This window comes from Palaemon carinicauda, chromosome 32 (assembly GCF_036898095.1).
Source record: "Palaemon carinicauda isolate YSFRI2023 chromosome 32, ASM3689809v2, whole genome shotgun sequence".
NCBI classification, from domain to species: domain Eukaryota; kingdom Metazoa; phylum Arthropoda; class Malacostraca; order Decapoda; family Palaemonidae; genus Palaemon; species Palaemon carinicauda.
The window spans coordinates 24,274,547-24,294,919 of record NC_090756.1 but is presented as its reverse complement, the minus strand read 5'-3'; the positions used below and the strand labels follow the sequence as shown (position 1 = coordinate 24,294,919).

The window sequence follows — 20,373 nt, the reverse complement described above, 5'->3', positions numbered from 1 at the left end:
AACATTAAAATAAATACCTCCTATATAAACTATAAAAACTTTAACAAAACAAGAGGAAGAGAAATAAGGTAGAATAGTGTGTCCGAGTGTATCCTCAAGCAAGAGAACTCCAACCCAAGATAGTGGAAGGCCATGGTACAGAGGTTATGACACTACCCAAGAATAGAGAACAATGGTTTGATTTGGAGTGTCCTTCTCCTAGAAGAGCTTCTTACCATAGCCAAAGAGTCTCTTCTACCCTTACCAAGGTGAAAGTGGCCACTGAACAATTACAGTGCAGTAACCCCTTGGGTGAAGAAGAATTGTAGTTCCATCCTTGCATCACCTCTGATTACCATAGCATGTTGAAGTTTAACGTATCAAGAAGACGTAAGTTAACCTGCTGTGGCTAACAAGGAACACAGTTGGTTTGAGATCAGTCTTCAACTAAATGAAATTTGCATTTTCCTTTACCTTATGGTCATTATCAGATTAGGTTTTTGTATGTAAAGTTAACTAACTTTATTTTTCTCTAAAAGCCTTACTTATTTGTTTCATAATAGATATCTGGCGACAGCCATCTTAAACTGGATTGAAAGCTAGTAAGATATCTGGCGACAGCCATCTTAAACTGGATTGAAAGCTAGTAAGATATCTGGCGACAGCCATCTTAAACTGGATTGAAAGCTAGTAAGATATCTGGCGACAGCCATCTTAAACTGGATTGAAAGCTAGTAAGATATCTGGCGACAGCCATCTTAAACTGGATTGAAAGCTAGTAATTTGTATATCTTGATAAGGGATTGAAGTGACTTTTGATGTTTATTAGTGAGAAAATAATAATATAACTTCTTAAATTTACATAAATCAATTTAGAGTAACTTTGTATCTAGTGATATAATTTTATTTTCATTTAGGTTTGGAAAAAATAGGCAATTTCAATTACAGAATAAATTTACGTATTGTTTGCCTTTAAGAAAATTAGCCAGGAAACTTGACAGATGAATATGACTTCAATTATTGAAGCTTTTTGAGCTGTTATGCTATTTATTTACGCGACTAGAAGTTCTTGAGAAAAGCTTGTTATTTTAGGCACAGTGGAGGTACAGGAACAAGCAGTTGTGTCTGTGAGTTACCACCAGTGGTCAGGAGTTCAGCTGTTACACCACCAACACTGCTTCCATTCGTCGCCCCAACACAAACGTTTCTCCAGGGAAGTAGACAAGACGAAATCGATTCCGAGCAGGTGAGGGGATGTTGTTTAGTGTTGCATTATGAGCCGGCTATTGTAAGTGGCATAAAGAGTAAGATTAACCCTTTTACCCCTAGGCTATTTGGAACTTTCCAGCCCTTAACCCCCAGGGGTTATTTTTTTTCAAGCACATTTTGCAGTATATTTTTTTAAAATTGCTCTAATAGCCTTAATTTTCATCATAGAGAGGTCAGGTTGGTCTCATTCTCTTCAAAAATGCCTGAAGTTTCTCAAAAAATTATCAAAATTATGAAAAAAATGTAAATAGCATTGCAAGGACGTACCGGTACGTCCATGGGAGTAAAGGGATGAGTTTTGTGAAACGTACCAGTACGGGGGTAAAAGGGTTAATAATAGAAGGGCCAATTCATTTCATCTTCGTGACAGATTCTTTTAGCTGATCCCAGAAAATTCCAATCTTTGGACTCATTTAGTGGAAGTTCTATGTAAAAATAGTGTAGATTTTATTGACTTTTACACTGACATTTTACACTTGCAGTGATATCCACTTGTTTCAAAGTGGTCAAGCTACTACTTTCACAAATTAAATAGAGCTTTTGACACACAATTGTTTTGAAGGTTTTGAGAGCTTTTATACAGTATTCATTATTATTATTATTATTATTATTTGCTAAGCTGCAACCCTAGTTGGAAAAGCAGGATGCTATAAGCCCAGGGGCTCCAACAGGGAAAACAGCCCAGCGAGGAAAGGAACCAAAGAAAAAATTGATTGATTTATGAACAGCAACAATCTTAAAATAAATATTTCCTATATAGATTATAAAAACTTTAACAAAACAAGGAGGAGGAGAAACAAGAGAGAACATTCTGCCCGCGTGTACCCTCAACTAACAGAACTCTAAGCCAAGGCAGTTCTCATGTTGAGAGCTTTTCGTAAATGTTACTATTGGTAGTCTATTTATTTACCAAGGCAGTCCCCCCAATTTTGGTGGGTAGCTGACATAAAAAAAGGAACGAAAGGGGACTTTTCCTCTGTTCGATCCTCCCAGCCTGGCGAGGGATTCAGCCGAGTTTGGCTGGTACTGCCAGGGTGCCATAGCTCACCCTCCCCCATTGTTAGTAGTTCAATGATAATTGTGCAAAGCGTTCAAAAGAAATTCCTCTAAGCATTGTCTGTGATGTAGGCATTTTTAAACTTATATTTTTATGAGTCCATTAAATGTTTTTATCATTGTTATTTTTTTATCTCCTTTGAAATGTTTGACCTAGTTTTGTCTTTTGATTCTATACAGTGCCTTGAAAGGAAATATTAATTGCCTCATAAAACTTGGAGCTGTTAATCAATGATGATTATTTCTTTATATGTTTTATGCTGGACAGATCTGCTGTGAGCGTCGAGCCTACCCACGTTGAAATAACGGACGAGTGGGGTGGACGCCATCGCCTCAACCTGACCATTCTTGCAACAGATGACACGTGGGGAGCTCCGTCCCTCCTGTCGGCTAAGCTTCAAGGAAATAAGGGAAAAGCTGTGTTTTCTCAGGTGAATTACAAGGAAGTTATAAAGCACTGGACACTACTGTACTGTAAGACAGAAGCATTTTCCAGCCTGTGGTAGTAGGAAGTATCTGCTCAGGGTAAAGTACTCATCAATCGTTGGACAGCAGTCACACCTGCCATCATGATGGAAATGTTTAGAAATTACAAGCTTGGTAAGAGAGGAATACAAGGGGTAATGGTCAAGGAAGGAATGCCTGTTTTAATGTTGGATGTAGCACCTGGTAGGCAACATATAGATGCGGCTCTGTCAGTTTGAAACCCCCATTACCCCATGAAAAAAGTTTTGAACATATATCTTTTGTTATAAAAAAGTTTTTCAAACCAAGAAAAAAAGGATTCTAGCCAACTTAGATCAGAGAAATTTATATTTTATACATGTAACCTAAGAGTTTTATATTATGATTTAAAATAAGATATTTTTTATTCTTAATGTTAACTGTCCAGGTACTGTACAGTACTTGGAAAAATTGCTTACCTTTATCATAAAGGTAGTGTAAATAGAATCCTTGTCTTAGAGTTCCTTTAACTTCTTCAAAATGTTATAATGATTAGACAAATTTGGTAGAGAAAACACTTTAGGACAGAAAATCAGTGGAAATAATAAAAATACCCATATTAATTGACATTAAAAGACTCCAAATTGATTGATATATTTCTCTGAAACATTCAGTATTGAACAAAGTTTTAAAGATGATTGAGAACTTTTAGCCACAATTTGCTTAATATTTTCACCAACTTGGAATTTAAAGGTCATTAATAGAAAGAAATGTGATAGATAACCCTTTTACCCCCAGGCTCTTTGGAAATTTCCAACCCTTAACCCCCAAGTGGTTATTTTTTCCCAGCACATTTGACAGTATATATTTTTTAAATTGCTCTAACAGCCTTAATTTTTGTCTTAGAGAGGTCAGGTTGGTCTCATTCTCTTGGAAAATGCCTGAATTTTTTTCAAAAATTATCAAAAATATGAAAAAAAAAATTTTTATAGCATTTTTTTGCAAGGACGTACCGGTACGTCCATGGGGGTAAAGGGATGAGTTTTGTGAAACTTACCAGTACGTCCTTTGGGGGTAAAAGGGTTAATATATCTTTTGCTTTATTCAACTTCAGTTTTATAGGACAAGTGTATTTTGATTCTTATTTTCGTATTTCAAGCATTTCATAGGGTAAGGAGCGTTAGCCCAAAAATTACGTACTGTACTTACTTTTACTTTACAAGTGCTCTGGTGGTTGAAAATTTAAAAAGAAATAATTTTTAATGTCGTCACCCTCATAAACTAACTGCCTAAGTCATTTTATCTACTTGTTGGGAAATAGAAACAACCTTCTCATTTTCTAATTCTTTATATCGTGTCGAACTTCAATTAACAAATTCTTCTGTTAAGAATTTGTGAATTGAAACTCATGATAATGATATAAAGAATTAGGAAATGAGAAATGTGAAGGTTTTTTTATGATTTCCCAACAAGTGGAGATAATGACTTAGGCAGTTAGTTTATGAGGGTGACGATATATTGATTTAAACTATGATAAAAAAATTTATTTTATGATAATTTCTAGGTGCACTTAGAACGAGATCCGAGAGAATGTTTTGGAGCATCCGAGCTCAGTGCCAAGCTGTCGTCCAGTAATGAAGCACGTCTGGAAATTTTGAAAGACCTCTTGTCCACAGAACTGAGTATGGACACCACCCAGACAAATGTTGCGTCATTGTACACAGCAGCGTACGCTTTGGGCAGACACGAGGTAAATTAATTAGTTTAATGAAATTTATTATACTTCTTGATCAATTTAGAAGGTACATACATACATATACCAAGGCACTTCCCCCAATTTTGGGGGGTAGCCGACATCAACAAATGAAACAAAAACAAAAAAGGGGACCTCTACTCTCTACGTTCCTCCCAGCCTAATTTAGAAGGTAAAATATGTAAATATGAAGAATCTAATTCTCTCTCTCTTAAAGAAATTATTTATATTATGCTCTTGTATGTTGTATCACCAAAGTTTCATGTATGATATTTTTCCTAACTTTACAAATCTAAGATGTTTAAACTGCCCTTCCTGCTTCAACCACTCAGTTCAATCTTTGGGCCAAAAGTAAAATGGGAATTGATATAGTCAGGAAGGTACGTGTCTTCTTCCACCTTCCTCCCGCTAACTATCAGATGAAGATTCAGTGGCCATTTCCACTTGCATCGAAGACATACTCCTATTAAGAATTCTTTATCAATAATAAGCATTCAGCCTAGAGGTTATTTTGGTGTTTATTAGATTTTTTTTTATTTTTTACTATTTTCTATATCACTTTAATTTCAAAATATTATTTTCAATATTAAACTTACCCGATAATCATGTAGCTGTCAACTCCGTTGCCCGACAGAATTCTATGGAGGGATACGCCAGCTATCACAATACTAGAAGGGGGTGTATTTACCAGCGCCACCTGTGGCCAGGTACTCAAGTACTTCTTGTTGACACCTCCTCAATTATTCCTCTGTCGTGCTTCCGGCAAGACGTTCTGGGATACGCTTATGTTCTTGGAGTATTTTCACGACTTTGGTGAAGTATTTCTCTTTGATTTCGGCTGTCGCTTTACTGGAAAACTTCTATATTAGCTTAGTTAGCTTTTGGAATTAATTTGATTAATTTTGGTGACGAGAGAGTATGAACTCTCGTTCACCTTTCAATGGCCGACCCTTCCCTTAGACGGAAGTGTTGGTGTCTAAGAGAGTATAGACTCTCTTTCTTAATTTTGCTTAACAAAGTTATAGATTTATTTTATATCTCTCCGCCTCTTATAGGCCTCTTCGATTAACTTCCTTTTATTATAAACTCATTAAAATTAATTTTTATATTTGTTTATATTCGACCTTCCTAATAGTAGGCGGTCTTTTACCGAAGTTTATAAACTTTGAGCCCGTCATTTCGGTTTTACCTGTTAACATATTATGCTATTTCCGCCACAGAGTTTGAAAGATTTTCTTTGACAGTCTCGTACTGTTTTCAAAGCTGAACTAACGTTTTGTTTTGTCTCTGCAGTTGTTGACGTTCAGAACGTTCAACTTGCACTCTATCGTTACGATAGAGAAAGAATGTTCACGGTTTCACGTTGCAGTAAGAGTAACCGTGTCTAGCGTTTTGTTCATTCTTTCTTAACTTAATGGTTTTGATCCTAGTAAAGGAACTTTTCAGTTTTTTCCTTTAACAATAATATGTTTTAACGATATATATGATTGGGCTCTTCTCTCAGGTTCTAAGTCAAGAGAGAGAGAGAGAGAGAGAGAGAGAGAGAGAGAGAGAGATAGAGACGGAGGGAGAAAGAGGATAAACGTTTCATTCAAGCCTGCCAGGCGTACGAGTAACGTCATTATCGATTTTTGCTCTTCTCCCTAGTCTCTTTAGGGGAAGAAACTAAACGTTTCTAGAGTGATCTAGTGTTTAGTCTCTTTCCAACCACTGATTTATCTTTCATTAGATTTTTCTGTTACATTGTAATTTCTGTTTTCGCAATTACTAACTTTGAGAAAGGATAGAATTGCGTATTTCAGGTACAAACCACTTAAGTTTCGAGTTCAGTGAAATAAGTGCAAACAGAAATCAAAGTGATAAGTGATTAGTGCGTGAGGGTACTTTTGTGCGCGCCAGTCGTCCTCCCAGTCCGGGACCTCTTGCAAGCTCCCAAGCCCAGGGGAGAAGCAATGTCGAAGGGCATAAGGGTTCAGCAGGCCTTGATCGGCGCACAGAAGTATTCTCGGTGGTTGTGGGCGTGTCTTACCGAGACCGTCACTCCCACCCGCAGACGATTGAGCCCTTATTTTGCTCGTCTGCAGAAGAGATTAGGGGAGAAAATAAATAACGCTGGTCTCAGGTCTCAAGACTTCTTAAACGTTAAGTCCAGACCTATGCCAGACGTACGAAGTTAAAGTTCACAACCCGAATGCAGTCGTTGGGTTAGCTCTGACTCTCCTAAGTCATCAGTTGATTACACTCCGACTAAGAGGAGTAAGGTTCTGCCACAACAGATCTCTGCTGTTAAGGCTTTACCTCAGCAGAACTTAGTGTCTGCCGACCCCAAGTTAACTCTACTGCAGTCCATACAGTCACAACTTTCGGTCTTGATGCGTGAGTGTCGGGCTGAGAGTGTTGCACCGCCTGCACTCCCTCCACCTGTTCTCGCTGCACCTGTGCTCGCCCAGCCTGCACCTGCTCCGCCTGTGCTCGCCCAGCCTGCACCTGCTCCGCCTGGTCGCAGCACCATCTGCCAGGCGTACGATGTTGTGAACTCTACTACAGTCCATGCAAGCACAGCTTTCGGACTTGATGAGTGAGTGTCGGGCTGAGAGTGTTGCTCCACCGCCTCCGCCTACACTCCCTCCTCCTACACTCGCTCCGCCTGATCACAGTACCATCTGCCAGGCGTATGATGTTGTGGACGCTACTACAGTCCATGCAAGCACAGCTTTCGGACTTGATGCGTGAGTGTCGTGCTGAGAGTGTTGCACCTCCTGCACCTGTGGTGCACCAACCTCCTGCACCCGTTCAGCCTGTGCTGCACCCGCCTGCACCGGTGGTGCACCAACCTCCTGCACCCGTTCAGCCTGTGCTGCACCCGCCTGCACCGGTGGTGCACCAACCTCCTGCACCCGTTCAGCCTATGCTGCACCCGCCTGCACCGGTGGTGCACCAACCTCCTGCACCCGTTCAGCCTGTGCTGCACCCGCCTGCACTCGCTGCACCCAGTCGCAGCTCCATCTGCCAGGCGTACGATGTTGAACCACTTTCGGAGTTTGCTGTTCACAGTGTTGTTCAGCCTCAGCCTTCTTTAAGGCAACCCTTGCTTTGGGATCAGGAGAGTTACACTCTTCCTCCTCCTCCCCTTGCTGCTCCTCCAGTGGTGCAACTCTCGGTTGGGGTACAACAACCTCTCCCCTCCGTGAGTCTGTCTGCTCAACCAGCGCTGCACCGAGTTCAACCCTCATCTAGCAAGCTCATCTACACCATGCACTTGCGCCTCAGGAGCCTCAGCTTGCTAGAACTTTACCTTGTTCTGCGCAGCCTCAACCTTCTCATGCTCCACTCATCTCTCAGGAACAGGAACGGACTACTCCGCCTCCGTCCTCCGCTTAGCTGGTACAATCCTTGGGTGCAACTCTTGCTAGGAGTCAACCTCCTTCACCCTTGCACCTGCCTTCTGCTCCGTCTGTTGTTCAGCCTATGCAGTCTGATCCTCAGGTTTTCCCTCAAGTTGAGGAAACCTCTGTTGTTGTTCCAGCTCGTTCTGACTCTGCTGTTCAGCATACCATGGTTTAAACCCCATGCAAGCATGCATTAAGCACTCTAGCACTGGTCATGGAATTTCTGAGAAATGTTAAACGCCATGCACACGCTCTGCTTTCCTTTCAGCAGGCTCTGCTTACAGCAGGCTCTACTTCCTACACATGCTCTGCATTCAACATGCTCTGCATACAGCATGCTCTGCATTCAGCATGCTCTGCATACAGCATACTCTGCATACATCTTGCTCTGCATACCTTACCGCATGCTTCTCAACACATCTTGGGTTGTTGCCAACTCACTAGACTGTCAAGCAGTTTCATAACGTTGCCTTCTAGTCTGCTGCTTTGCACCAGTGAACCCTCACTCAGAGAACTTAGCTTTTCTAGGATAAGGTCCCTGTAGATGAGAAAGTTCTTTTCTCCCTCCTTCTGATATTCCCTTGAGGACTCTGTCATTTGGAGGGAGCCTTTAGCTGCATAACCTCTTATGGACTTTTATTTAAGCATAACATGCTTACAGGGAAGGTAATGGTTACACTTCAGCCGCTAATCCCGTCTGTTACCACACCTGCTCCCATAGACCTTGAGCTGTGTTGCATGACATGCAGTCCAAGCTTAGTCCTTGTTAGAGGATTTTTTGTTTACGGAGTCAATGTGTCACGGGGAAGACGTTCAACAACCAACAGAAGGGACTTGTTGTGACGCAGTGGGCAACCTCAGCAACCCGTTAAGGAGTTGTCTGTACGACCCAGACAGTCTAGACAGATTCGGGTTGTCACTGTACTTCCTCGCTTGCCCATGATTGACAGTTTACAGACTGTGCAGCAGTATCATGATCTTGTGTCCGGCTCCGTCAGACGACTGGCTTTTAAGAGCTCCCTCAAGTCGTCGCTGTCTGGAGATTTTCAAATGGACTATGGATCTGACCAAGGAACTGGGCCTCCTGGTCAATTTTGAGGAGTCTCAGCTCGTTCCATCCCAGACCATTGTCTCCTTGGGTATGGATCTTCAGAGTCGAGCTTTTCGGACTTGTCCGTCGGCCCCAAGGATCTTCCAAGCCCTAGAATGCATCCAGAGCATGCTGAGAAGGAACCGATGCTTAGTCAGGCAGTGGATGAGTCTAACAGGGACACTTTCATCGCTGGCCCTGTTCATCGAGTTAGGGAGACTCCACCTCCGCCCCCTTCAGTATCATCTAGCTGCTCACTGGATAAAGGACATGACGCTAGAGACGGGCTCAGTTCCTGTTTCCGAAGAGATGAGGTCTACTCTAACGTGGTGGAAGAACAGCATTCTTCTCAAGGAAGGTCTACCATTGGCTGTTCAGTCCTCCGACCACCGTCTCTTCTCGGACGCATCGGACACGGGCTGGGGTGCGACACTGGACGGACAGGAATGCTCGGGAACATGGAATCAGGAGCAAAGGACACTTCACATCTATTGCAAGGAGTTGTTGGCAGTTCATTTGGCCTTGATAAACTTCAAGTCCCTCCAGCTTAACTAGGTGGTGGAGGTGAACTCCGACTACACCACAGCCTTGGCTTACATCTCCAAGCAGGGAGGGACTCATTCGAGGAAGTTGTTCGAGATCGCAAGGGACCTCCTCATTTGGTCAAAAGATCGAAAGCTCACGCTGGTAACGAGGCTCATTCAGGGCGTTATGAATGTCATGGCAGATCGCCTCAGCCGGAAGGGTCAGGTCTTCCCCACAGAGTGGACCCTTCACAAGAATGTTTGCAGCAGACTTTGGGCCCTGTGGGATCAGCCAACCATAGATCTATTCGCTACCTCGATGACCAAGAGGCTCCTCTTGTATTGTTCTCCGATTCCAGACCCAGCAGCAGTTCGCGTGGATGCCTTTCTGCTGGATTGGTCCCATCTCAACCTGTATGCATTCCCGCCGTTCAAGATTGTCAACAGGGTACTTCAGAAGTTCGCCTCTCACAAAGGGACACGGCTGACGTTGGTTGCTCCCCTCTGGCCCGCGAGAGAATGTTTCACTGAGGTACTGCAATGGCTGGTCGACGTTCCCAGGACTCTTCCTCCTAGAGTGGACCTTCTGCGTCAACCTCACGTAAAGAAGGTACTCCCAACCTCCACGCTCTTCGTCTGACTGCCTTCAGACTATCGAAAGACTCTCAAGAGCTAGAGGCTTTTCGAAGGAGGCAGCCAGAGCGATTGCCAGAGCAAGGACGACATCCACTCTCAGAGTCTATCAGTCTTTATGGGAAGTCTTCCGAAGCTGGTGCAAGGCCAATGCAGTTTTCCTCAACCAGTACCAATGTAACCCAGATTGCTGACTTCCTGTTACATCTAAGGAACGTAAGCTCCCTATCAGCTCCTACGATCAAGGGTTACAGAAGTTTGTTGGCAGCGGTTTTCCGCCACAGAGGCTTGGATCTTTCCTCCAACAAAGATCTACAGGACCTCCTTAGGTCTTTTGAGACCTCAAAGGAACGTCGGTTGTCCACTCCAGGCTGGAATCTAGACGTGGTCCTAAGGTTCCTAATGTCATCAGGATTTGAACCGCTCCAATCAGCCTCTTTTAAGGACCTCACATTAAAAAACTCTTTTCCTCGTGTGCTTAGCAACAGGTAAAAGAGTAAGTGAGATCCACGCCTTCAGCAGGAACATAGGTTTCACATCTGAAACGGCTACATGTTCCTTACAGCTCGGTTTTTTGGCTAAAAACGAGCTTCCTTCCCGTCCTTGGCCTAAGTCGTTCGAGATCCCAAGCCTATCCAACATGGTGGGGAACGAACTGGAGAGAGTACTTTGCCCAGTTAGAGCTCTTAAGTACTATCTAAAGGTCAAAACCATTACGAGGACAATCAGAAGCCTTATGGTGTGCTATCAAGAAGCCTTCTCTACCAATGTCTAAGAACTCAGTTTCTTACTACATCAGGCTTCTGATTAGAGAAGCAAATTCTCATCTGAAGGAAGAAGACCTTGCTTTGCTGAAGGTAAGGACACATGAAGTGAGAGCTGTGGCTACTTCAGTGGCCTTCAAACAGAACCGTTCTCTGCAGAGTGTTATGGATGCAACCTATTGGAGAAACAAGTCAGTGTTCGCATCATTCTATCTCAAAGATGTCCAGTCTCTTTACGAGTACTGCTACACCCTGGGTCTATTCGTAGCAACGAATGCAGTAGTAGGCGAGGGCTCAGCCACTACATTCCCATAATCCCATAACTTTTTAACCTTTCTCTTGAATACTTTTTATGGGTTGTACGGTCGGCTAAGAAGCCTTCCACATCCTTGTTGATTTGGCGGGTGGTCAATTCTTTCTTGAGAAGCGCCAAGGTTAAAGGTTGTGATGAGGTCCTTTAGTATGGGTTGCAGCCCTGTATACTTTAGCACCTTTGAGTTGATTCAGCCTCCCAAGAGGAACGCTGCGCTCAGTAAGGAAGACGATCTTATTAAAGGCAGAGTAACGGTTCAAGTCGACTTCCTTACCAGGTACTTATTATTTCATTGTTATTGTGGATAACTGATTATATGAAATATGGGATACTTAGCTATCCTTTAATCTTGTACACTGGTTTTCACCCACCCCCCTGGGTGTGAATCAGCTACATGATTATCGGGTAAGTTTAATATTGAAAAATGTTATTTTTATTAATAAAATAAATTTTTGAATATACTTACCCGATAATCATGATTTAATCGACCCTCCCTTCCTCCCCATAGAGAACCAGTGGACCGAGGAATAATTGAGGAGGTGTCAACAAGAAGTACTTGAGTACCTGGCCACAGGTGGCGCTGGTAAATACACCCCCTTCTAGTATTGTGATAGCTGGCGTATCCCTCCATAGAATTCTGTCGGGCAACGGAGTTGACAGCTACATGATTATCGGGTAAGTATATTCAAAAATTTATTTTATTAATAAAAATAACATGTTATCTAAATGGAAGACAGAATAGTGGTTTTCACACGCCCCCAATGTATACACGACACTCACGAAGTGCTCGCGCGAGGGTTGTAACCTCTGCATTCCATGCTTTTAATTTTCTCTGGTATATTTGGAAGATTTATATCAGAAAAAGTACAAAGGACTTTTTCACCGGGCATCACAGGTCTCTCCCCAGAAATAGATTTTTCCTTCGTCAAAATCCCTTTTATGAATTACTTAGCACCTGATTTTCCTTCGATTAAACAAGTTTCAGTCTCTCAATTATGTAACTTACAGTAGCTAAAGGAAAAGCTATATAACTTAAATGGAAGAAACTGGGTTCTGATAAAAACTTAGTAATGGCATCTTACTCAAACTCAAGAAGTTAACAATGGTAAAAGGATATTGCACATTGTTTCTAAATATAGATCATGTGATACGCGCTACAATAAAGCCTTCTGTGTACTATACAGCTGAAGCAGGAGCTCCTGAACCACCTGAAGCCCCACATGGAGGGACAAGAACTGAAACGTCCTCAGCTAACGATCCAGTTCCTTTCCTCCGGAGAAACCTCTCAGAAGCCGGATGAACATATTCTTCCAATTTATATGAACTCTTGTCCCATGACTTTTTCTACTGTTAAGTACTTTGAAGTAAGTGGGTTCTTGATTAATTTGAAAAAGTAAGTGGGGAAGTAATTTGAAGTTAATGGGGTCTCTCAAGTATTTCGAAGGGAATGGGCTCTTGATTAATTTGGAAAAGTAAATGGGGAAGTATTTTGAAGTTAATGGGGTCTCTCCAGTATTTCGAAGGGAATGGGGTCTTGATTAGAATGGAAAAGTCAGTGGGGAAGTATTTTGAAGTTAATGGGGTCTCTCCAGTATTTCGAAGGGAATGGGGTCTTGATTAGAATGGAAAAGTCAGTTGGGAAGTATTTTGAAGTTAATGGGGTCTCTCCAGTATTTCGAAGGGAATGGGGTCTTGATTAGAATGGAAAAGTCAGTGGGGAAGTATTTTGAAGTTAATGGGGTCTCTCCAGTATTTCGAAGGGAATGGGGTCTTGATTAGAATGGAAAAGTCAGTTGGGAAGTATTTTGAAGTTAATGGGGTCTCTCCAGTATTTCGAAGGGAATGGGGTCTTGATTAGAATGGAAAAGTCAGTTGGGAAGTATTTTGAAGTTAATGGGGTCTCTCCAGTATTTCGAAGGGAATGGGGTCTTGATTAGAATGGAAAAGTCAGTGGGGAAGTATTTTGAAGTTAATGGGGGGTCTCCAGTATTTCGAAGGGAATGGGGTCTTGATTAGAATGGAAAAGTCAGTGGGGAAGTATTTTGAAGTTAATGGGGTCTCTCCAGTATTTCGAAGGGAATGGGGTCTTGATTAGAATGGAAAAGTCAGTGGGGAAGTATTTTGAAGTTAATGGGGTCTCTCCAGTATTTAGAAGGGAATGGGGTCTTGATTAGAATGGAAAAGTCAGTGGGGAAGTATTTTGAAGTTAATGGGGTCTCTCCAGTATTTAGAAGGGAATGGGGTCTTGATTAGAATGGAAAAGTCAGTGGGGAAGTATTTTGAAGTTAATGGGGTCTCTCCAGTATTTCGAAGGGAATGGGGTCTTGATTAGAATGGAAAAGTCAGTGGGGAAGTATTTTGAAGTTAATGGGGTCTCTCCAGTATTTCGAAGGGAATGGGGTCTTGATTAGAATGGAAAAGTAAATGGGGAAGTATTTTGAAATTAATGGGGTCTCTCCAGTATTTAGAAGGGAATGGGGTCTTGATTACTTTGGAAAAGTAAATGGGGAAGTATTTTGAAGTGAATTCGGTCACTTGAGTATTTTGAATTGCATGGGATCCTGTGTACTTTGAAGTAAGGTCTTAAGTACTTTAAATTAAGTAGGTTTTTAGGTAGTTTCAAATAAGTTCAGTCTTGATTTGGTCAAGGGAAAATTGATCCTTCTTTTTATCTAGCATGGTTGTGAATATCAAAAAGTAATTCTAATGGGATTCATAGACTTTTGGAAAGGTAATTGGATGTTTGCAGTGTCCTATTTTTGATGGTCAATCATAATTATTTTAGAGTAGCTTAATATATTTTTCATGATCCCCAATTTAGTTCTTGACTCCTGAAGGTTGTCTGTAATCTCCATTAGAATGTACAGCTTACAGTATGATTTGTATGGCTTACTGTAAACAGATATAGGCCTGTTTCTAATATACCAAAGCCCCTGACAGCATTTCTCATTGTCTTTTAGTTTTTATTTTCCTAGCTGTTCCCTTAAACTCTTCTTGCTCTAGTTTTTGCACAGTATTTAAAAACTACTAATCTCTGTAGCCAGCCACTTTAGATATGAGAGGTGTAACTCGCTAAACGTGTCAAACTACATTAAAAAACTATTTTGTTATTAAAATGTTTAGGATCTTTGAACTTTTGAATTTTTAATTTGAAACCTTAAAGACGTTGTTATACAGTTGCAAACCAGCACTCTCATAACAGGTTAGTTTTATGGTAGAAAAACATTTTTTAGGCTCGGGATCAGGAAAAATATTTATTAGGCTCGGGATCAGGAAAAATATTTATTAGGCTCGGGATCAGGAAAAATATTTATTAGGCTCGGGATCAGGAAAAATATATTCTACTGCATATTCTAAAATAATTCATCAATACAGTAATTAAAAAAGAATTCATGATTTTCAGTATTACACGGAATGGATGTTAACCAAAGACATTTTTGCAGGCCTTAAAGACAACATCTGTGGGGCGTTTGCTCATATACTGTGATGTGTTGACGTCGAGTATGAGGGTTACTGCCGGGCATCCACCCCTTTTGAATGGACTGGTGGTTCTTCCTTCTCAACAGACACTCGGCAAAGGTAAAGATGAAAGATATATTATGTGGTCTTGCTTTTATTATGCCAAAACACACGAGATTGGTCAACAGAAATGATTAAAAACTACTTGAATGAAAGGCTGAGAAAAGACTGTAATGTGTTTCAAGGCTTATCCATTTGGCTTAGGTCTTGCAGTTTTAGATATAAACCCATTGACTTTTTTCTTTTCTTTTCAGTCTGAGGTTTTCTGGGTAAATTAGCATTGCACTTTTCTGTGAAATATGATATCATGTTGGAGGGTGTGTATCATTTCATAACTTGATATCGGATTTCAATAAACTCAAATTTACCTTTGCATGTATAGATGTGTAAGTTACCCGTTGCCGACAAATTATACATCACCTTTATATTTGAACTAGAATGCCAGTTTGCAGCAATAATTCTCTAGAGTCCTCAGTTCTATTCTTACTCTTCTCATCCCAGTTTTCCAAAATCTCACCTGATTTGTAGTTGTCATCTAGTAATCCTTCAACCTTTATACTTCTACAGTGAGATCATGGAAGCAATTTATGTAAATAAATTACTTTATTAATTACATACAAGTAAAACATAATTCTTTCATTATGTCATAACACTTCTATTCAATTCAAGGTCAAAATGTGTTGTCCTAAATGGTATATGGTCTGAAGTAGCATTTTTTTTTTTGAACTTTAAACCTTTTACCCCCAAAGGACGTACTGGTACGTTTCACAAAAGCCATCCCTTTGCCCCCATGGACGTACTGGTACGTCCTTGCAAAAAAATGCTATAAAAATTTTTTTTCATATTTTTGATAATTTTTTGAGAAAATTCAGGCATTTTCCAAGAAAATGAGACCAACCTGACCTCTCTATGACAAAAATTAAGGCTGTTAGAGCAATTTAAAAAAATATACTGCAAAATTTGCTGGGAAAAAAATAACCCCCTGGGGGTTAAGGGTTGGAAATTTCCAAATAGCCTGGGGGTAAAAGGGTTAATATGTGATCACCTTTTTATTTTGTGATAACCTTGAAAGTTGTTTATGTTGCTATTTAGGTTAATATATCTTTTCCACGTTGGGAGTTCTTCCCCGTATTACGATTCTTCCCAATCTCTTTCTCGCTAAAGTTTCTCTCCGTAGATATGGAATTCACCCCTTTGGTGTTTAATTCAAGAATAAATACCGTACAAGGTTAGGCATTAGATTGATGCACTCTTTTCTCCTCCGTTTTGCGTACTTTCTGCCTGAATTTTCATCTGGGGCAAATCTTTATCCTTGTTCTTTCTCCATGATGTCCTTGGCTTTTCTGCTGTTCTTCTTGCCACTTCCATACATGGAACTTCTCTGGTTAACTGCTTGTCTCGTTTGTCATTTTATGTATTTGCCTCTGCTTTGAAGAAGCCTTGAATTCTCTTGCAATTCTTACATAGTTCAGTGTTGTTTTAGGATTTACTCCTTAGGGGAAGCCAAACGCTGTTGCCTTACAAAAACAAAATACAGGAAATGTCGGATGACAAAAGGTCCAAGTCAAAGGTAAAATTAAACTGAAGATTACTGAGATGATAAGAGTGTCACGACTGAGGTGGTGTAAGCACGTGTTAAGGATGGATGGTGGAGAGGGAGTGAGGAGCGCTTGGGAGGAACCTGTCAAGGGGAGAAGATCAAGAGGGAAGCAGAGAATTAGATGGCGAAATAAGGTGAAAGATTATATGGAGAATAGAGATTTGGTAGAAGAGAATGCCTTTGATAGAAGGCATTGGAGAGGGTGCATCAGGCAACTGACCCTTTAATGTAGGGATAACAGTTGGGAAGATGATGATTTATATAAAATGAAAAGTATAATTTTGTTTTCACATTGAAATAGATAAAATTCCCTTACTTCTGCTTGGAATAACCACTTTCCATCCTCATAAAAGGGTACGCATCTCTAATCAATTAACCCTTTTACCCCCAAAGGACGTACTGGTACATTTCACAAAACCGATCCCTTTACCCCCATGGACGTACCGGTACGTCCTTGCAAAAAAATGCTATAAAATTCAGGCATTATCCAAGAGAATGAGACCAACCTGACCTCTCTATGACAAAAATTAAGGCTGTTAGAGCAATTTTGAAAAAATATACTGCAAAATGTGCTGGGAAAAAAATAACCCCCTGGGGGTTAAGGGTTGGAAATTTCCAAAGAGCCTGGGGGTAAAAGGGTTAACAAAGTCAATTAATTATCGTTTAACGGGTAAGAAGATGATCCCTAAAGTGAGGGTGGGCTACTACAACTTTGCATGCTTTCTGTACTCCCAAATGTACATTTAGTTATGATTAAAAGTAATTAGTAACTGTTATGGTGTAATTTTTTGTGAAGGATTTGAAACATATGTGGTAATTCTTATTCATAATCTATACTTTACAGGTTTTTTTTGTATAGAAGGCTAAACATGTAATGAATGTCGTCCAATATTTTTTCTTGCTCTTTTCAGGTTCTCATTAACATGATTTTGATATGTAACAACTCATTGCATCAGATCTGTCTTAAATATGATTGAAGTTAAAGTACTTTAACCCTTTTACCCCCAAAGGACGTACTGGTACGTTTCACAAAAGCCATCCCTTTACCCCCATGGACGTACCGGTACGTCCTTGCAAAAAAATGCTATAAGAATTTTTTTTTCATATTTTTGATATTGTTTTTAGAAAATTCAGACATTTTCCTAGAGAATGAGACCAACCTGACCTCTCTATGACAAAAATTAAGGCTGTTAGAGCAATTTAAAAAAAATATACAGCAAAATGTGCTGGGAAAAAAATCACCCCTTGGGGGTTAAGGGTTGGAAATTTCCAAATAGCCTGGGGGTAAAAGGGTTAACATTGCACATTTTCCAGGTCGTGGTGGGAACACTTGGTTGTCGCCACTAGGCTGCGCAATGTTTACGATCCAGTTACACGTCACGCTTTCTTCCACTCTCGGGCAACACCTCTCCTTCATCCAACACTTGATAGCAATTGCTATGGCTGATGCAGTGAGGGAGCAGCCCGGTTACGGCGATATTCCCGTGTGTCTGAAGTGGCCGAACGATATTTATATCGGGAGAGATATTAAAATAGGCGGTGTGATAGTTGAGGCCTCAACCCTGGGAAACGTGGTCATTGCAAATATCGGTAAGTGTGTTTGTAGTAAGATGAATAATTTCTTTGGCTAATTTATTGTTAGTCTTAGAAAAAATTATTCTAATGGAACAAGCCATGAAATTTTTTATTAAGTTGCCATAGAGTTGAATGCCCATAATGATAAAAGCAAAGGAACAAAGGACAGGTGCAAAATTGGATGTGCTAACTACAATACTACCAAACAACTAGAATGTAATTAGCAGACAAAATTTCAAGTGATTAAACAGAAACATATAGCACATCAGCTATTGATGATTAAACTGGTAGTGATAAAAGAAAGTTTGATAGATATATAAAAAGGAATTTCTTACATTATGAGGCAGATATAAATGATTGAATTACTTGAACATGTAAACATATTTTATTATAATTCATTTGAGTATTCTGGCTATTGATAATTTTTGCTTTTATTTACATTTAAAAGAATGTAGAATGTTTAGTTAATCTGTAAATGAAGAATTCAATGATGCGTCAAATATTCACTGGTCTTAGTGGTTGAGTTTTCAAAGTTCTTTTCTTACAGGGTGTGGTGTAAATCTGTCTAACAGTAACCCGACATACTGCATTAACGATGCCATCCGACAACACAACAAGGACAACGACGACAACCTTCCGGAACTGGAGCGGGAAGTCTTCTTCGCCAGAACCTTCAATGCCTTTGAACAGCTTGTGGAGGTTTTCCAGAAGAGTGGCCCAGAAGCAGTGGTCCAGAAGTATTACAAGTATTGGCTACACAGGTGAAGTACCCAATAGGTTTCTCAAAAGGGCTTCCTCTTCCTGTATCGTTGCATGGTTTGGTCGGGTGATGAGATGGGACGAGGAACGGGGAAGAAGTTGACGGTAAAGTCCTAAGCCTTGATATGAGTTCAGAAACATAGAACAGAAGAAAGTGGAGAAGATTTATTTCTCATCTAATTCCTGCTGCTGCCTCCGATGCCTTAGATGACCGCGGAGGTAGCAGCAGTAGGGGATTCAGCATTATGAAGCTTCATCTGTGGTGGATAATGTTGGAGGGTGGGCTGTGGCATCCTAGCAGTACCAGCTGAACTTGGTTGAGTCCCTTGTTAGGCTGGGAGGAACGTAGAGAGTAGTGGTCCCCTTATTTGTTTTTGTTTCATTTGTTGATGTCGGCTACCCCCCAAAATTGGGGGAAGTGCCTTGGTAGATGTATGTATGTATGTAATTCCACTGTGTTTGAAATCTTTCTTCTAATACATTAAAGGGACTTTTTATGTTAGATCTTCAGCAAAGTCAGTCACTAGTATCTGGGTCTGGGGGAATGAGTTGTAGATTGAAGAAAGAGAAGGGATAAAATTCAAGAAATCCTGTTTTCTTTGAATGATAGTAATTACAACAAGCAAAGACTTAAGATCAGTATATAAAGGTACACTGTAAATATGGCCCCTGTTAAAGAAAATGAAGGTGATCTAGTAAAGGTATGGCTATACAACTTTAAGATTCAAAGCAAGAGTATGTTGGGAACGTCATTTTGAGAATTAGGAAGTGGATGCTTGTGATTTCACAAGTCTGGGATTATAAGTCACGATCTCAGAGTTTTTAGTAGTAGGTTGGCCAGGGCACCAGCCACCCATTGAAATACTACCACTAGAGAGTTATGGAGTCTTTTGACTGGCCAGACAGTATTAAATTGGATCCTTCTCTCTGGTTAGGTTCATTTTCTCGTTGTCTACACTCACACACCGAATAGTCTGGCCTATTCTTTACATATTCTCCTCTGTCCTCATACACCTGACAACACTGAGATTACCAAATAATTCTTACTGCACTGTAATTGTTCAGTGGCCTCTTTCCTCTTTGTTAGGGTAGAAGAGACTCTTTAGCTGTGGTAAGCAGCTCTTCTAGGAGAAGGACACTCCAAAATCAAACCATTGTTCTCTAACGTGGGTAGTGCCATACTTCAAACATGTCATTGATGGTAAGGAATGAAGAACAATTAGTCAGAACAGCTCTGAAGTATAGAACTAGCTGAACAAAGACTTGTTGAAAGGGCTGGGAGTTAGTGGAAAGATGTTGAACTGATGGGATCCCAAGCAGAAAGAAGAGCACAGGACAAAGAGAATTAATTTCATACAGGAAAAAGCCAACTAAAAATGTTTCTGATAAGAGGACGAAGATTGAACTAATCGTTGTACTGAGCAGTTACAATGTTTATGATAATTTCATGATATACGTTGATACATTTCCAAATTTTGTAATATACAATGATACATTTCCAGATTATGGATGTGAATGATATATAATCCTTATGGAAAGTCTGATGAGAGCTTATATTAGGTGAGTAAATTTGGTTAAAACTATAACACAGTTGATGTCTCGCAGGATGTAGATACAGGAGCTAGAGTGGATATGAATGTGTTGAGGTGGTTTGGCCATGTTGAGAGAATGGAAAATGGCTGTCTGCTAAAGAAGGTGATGAATGC

The 20,373-nt window shown here is 40.5% G+C and overlaps 2 protein-coding genes across 2 annotated transcripts in view; one reads left to right on the top strand and one right to left on the bottom strand.

Annotated features, from left to right (window-relative positions):
- Positions 1 to 20,373, bottom strand: part of LOC137625345 (uncharacterized) — a 544,968-nt gene that overhangs the window by 414,521 nt on the left and 110,074 nt on the right. The window lies entirely within an intron of this gene.
- LOC137625340 (microtubule-associated protein futsch-like) overlaps positions 1 to 20,373 on the top strand; it is a 102,282-nt gene that overhangs the window by 79,270 nt on the left and 2,639 nt on the right. Inside the window, exons 12-18 of the mRNA XM_068356180.1 lie at positions 1,072 to 1,225; positions 2,573 to 2,735; positions 4,313 to 4,498; positions 12,399 to 12,578; positions 14,658 to 14,793; positions 17,648 to 17,923; positions 18,456 to 18,669. Coding sequence (XP_068212281.1) covers positions 1,072 to 1,225; positions 2,573 to 2,735; positions 4,313 to 4,498; positions 12,399 to 12,578; positions 14,658 to 14,793; positions 17,648 to 17,923; positions 18,456 to 18,669 — 1,309 coding nt within the window. The remainder of the gene's footprint in view (positions 1 to 1,071; positions 1,226 to 2,572; positions 2,736 to 4,312; positions 4,499 to 12,398; positions 12,579 to 14,657; positions 14,794 to 17,647; positions 17,924 to 18,455; positions 18,670 to 20,373) is intronic.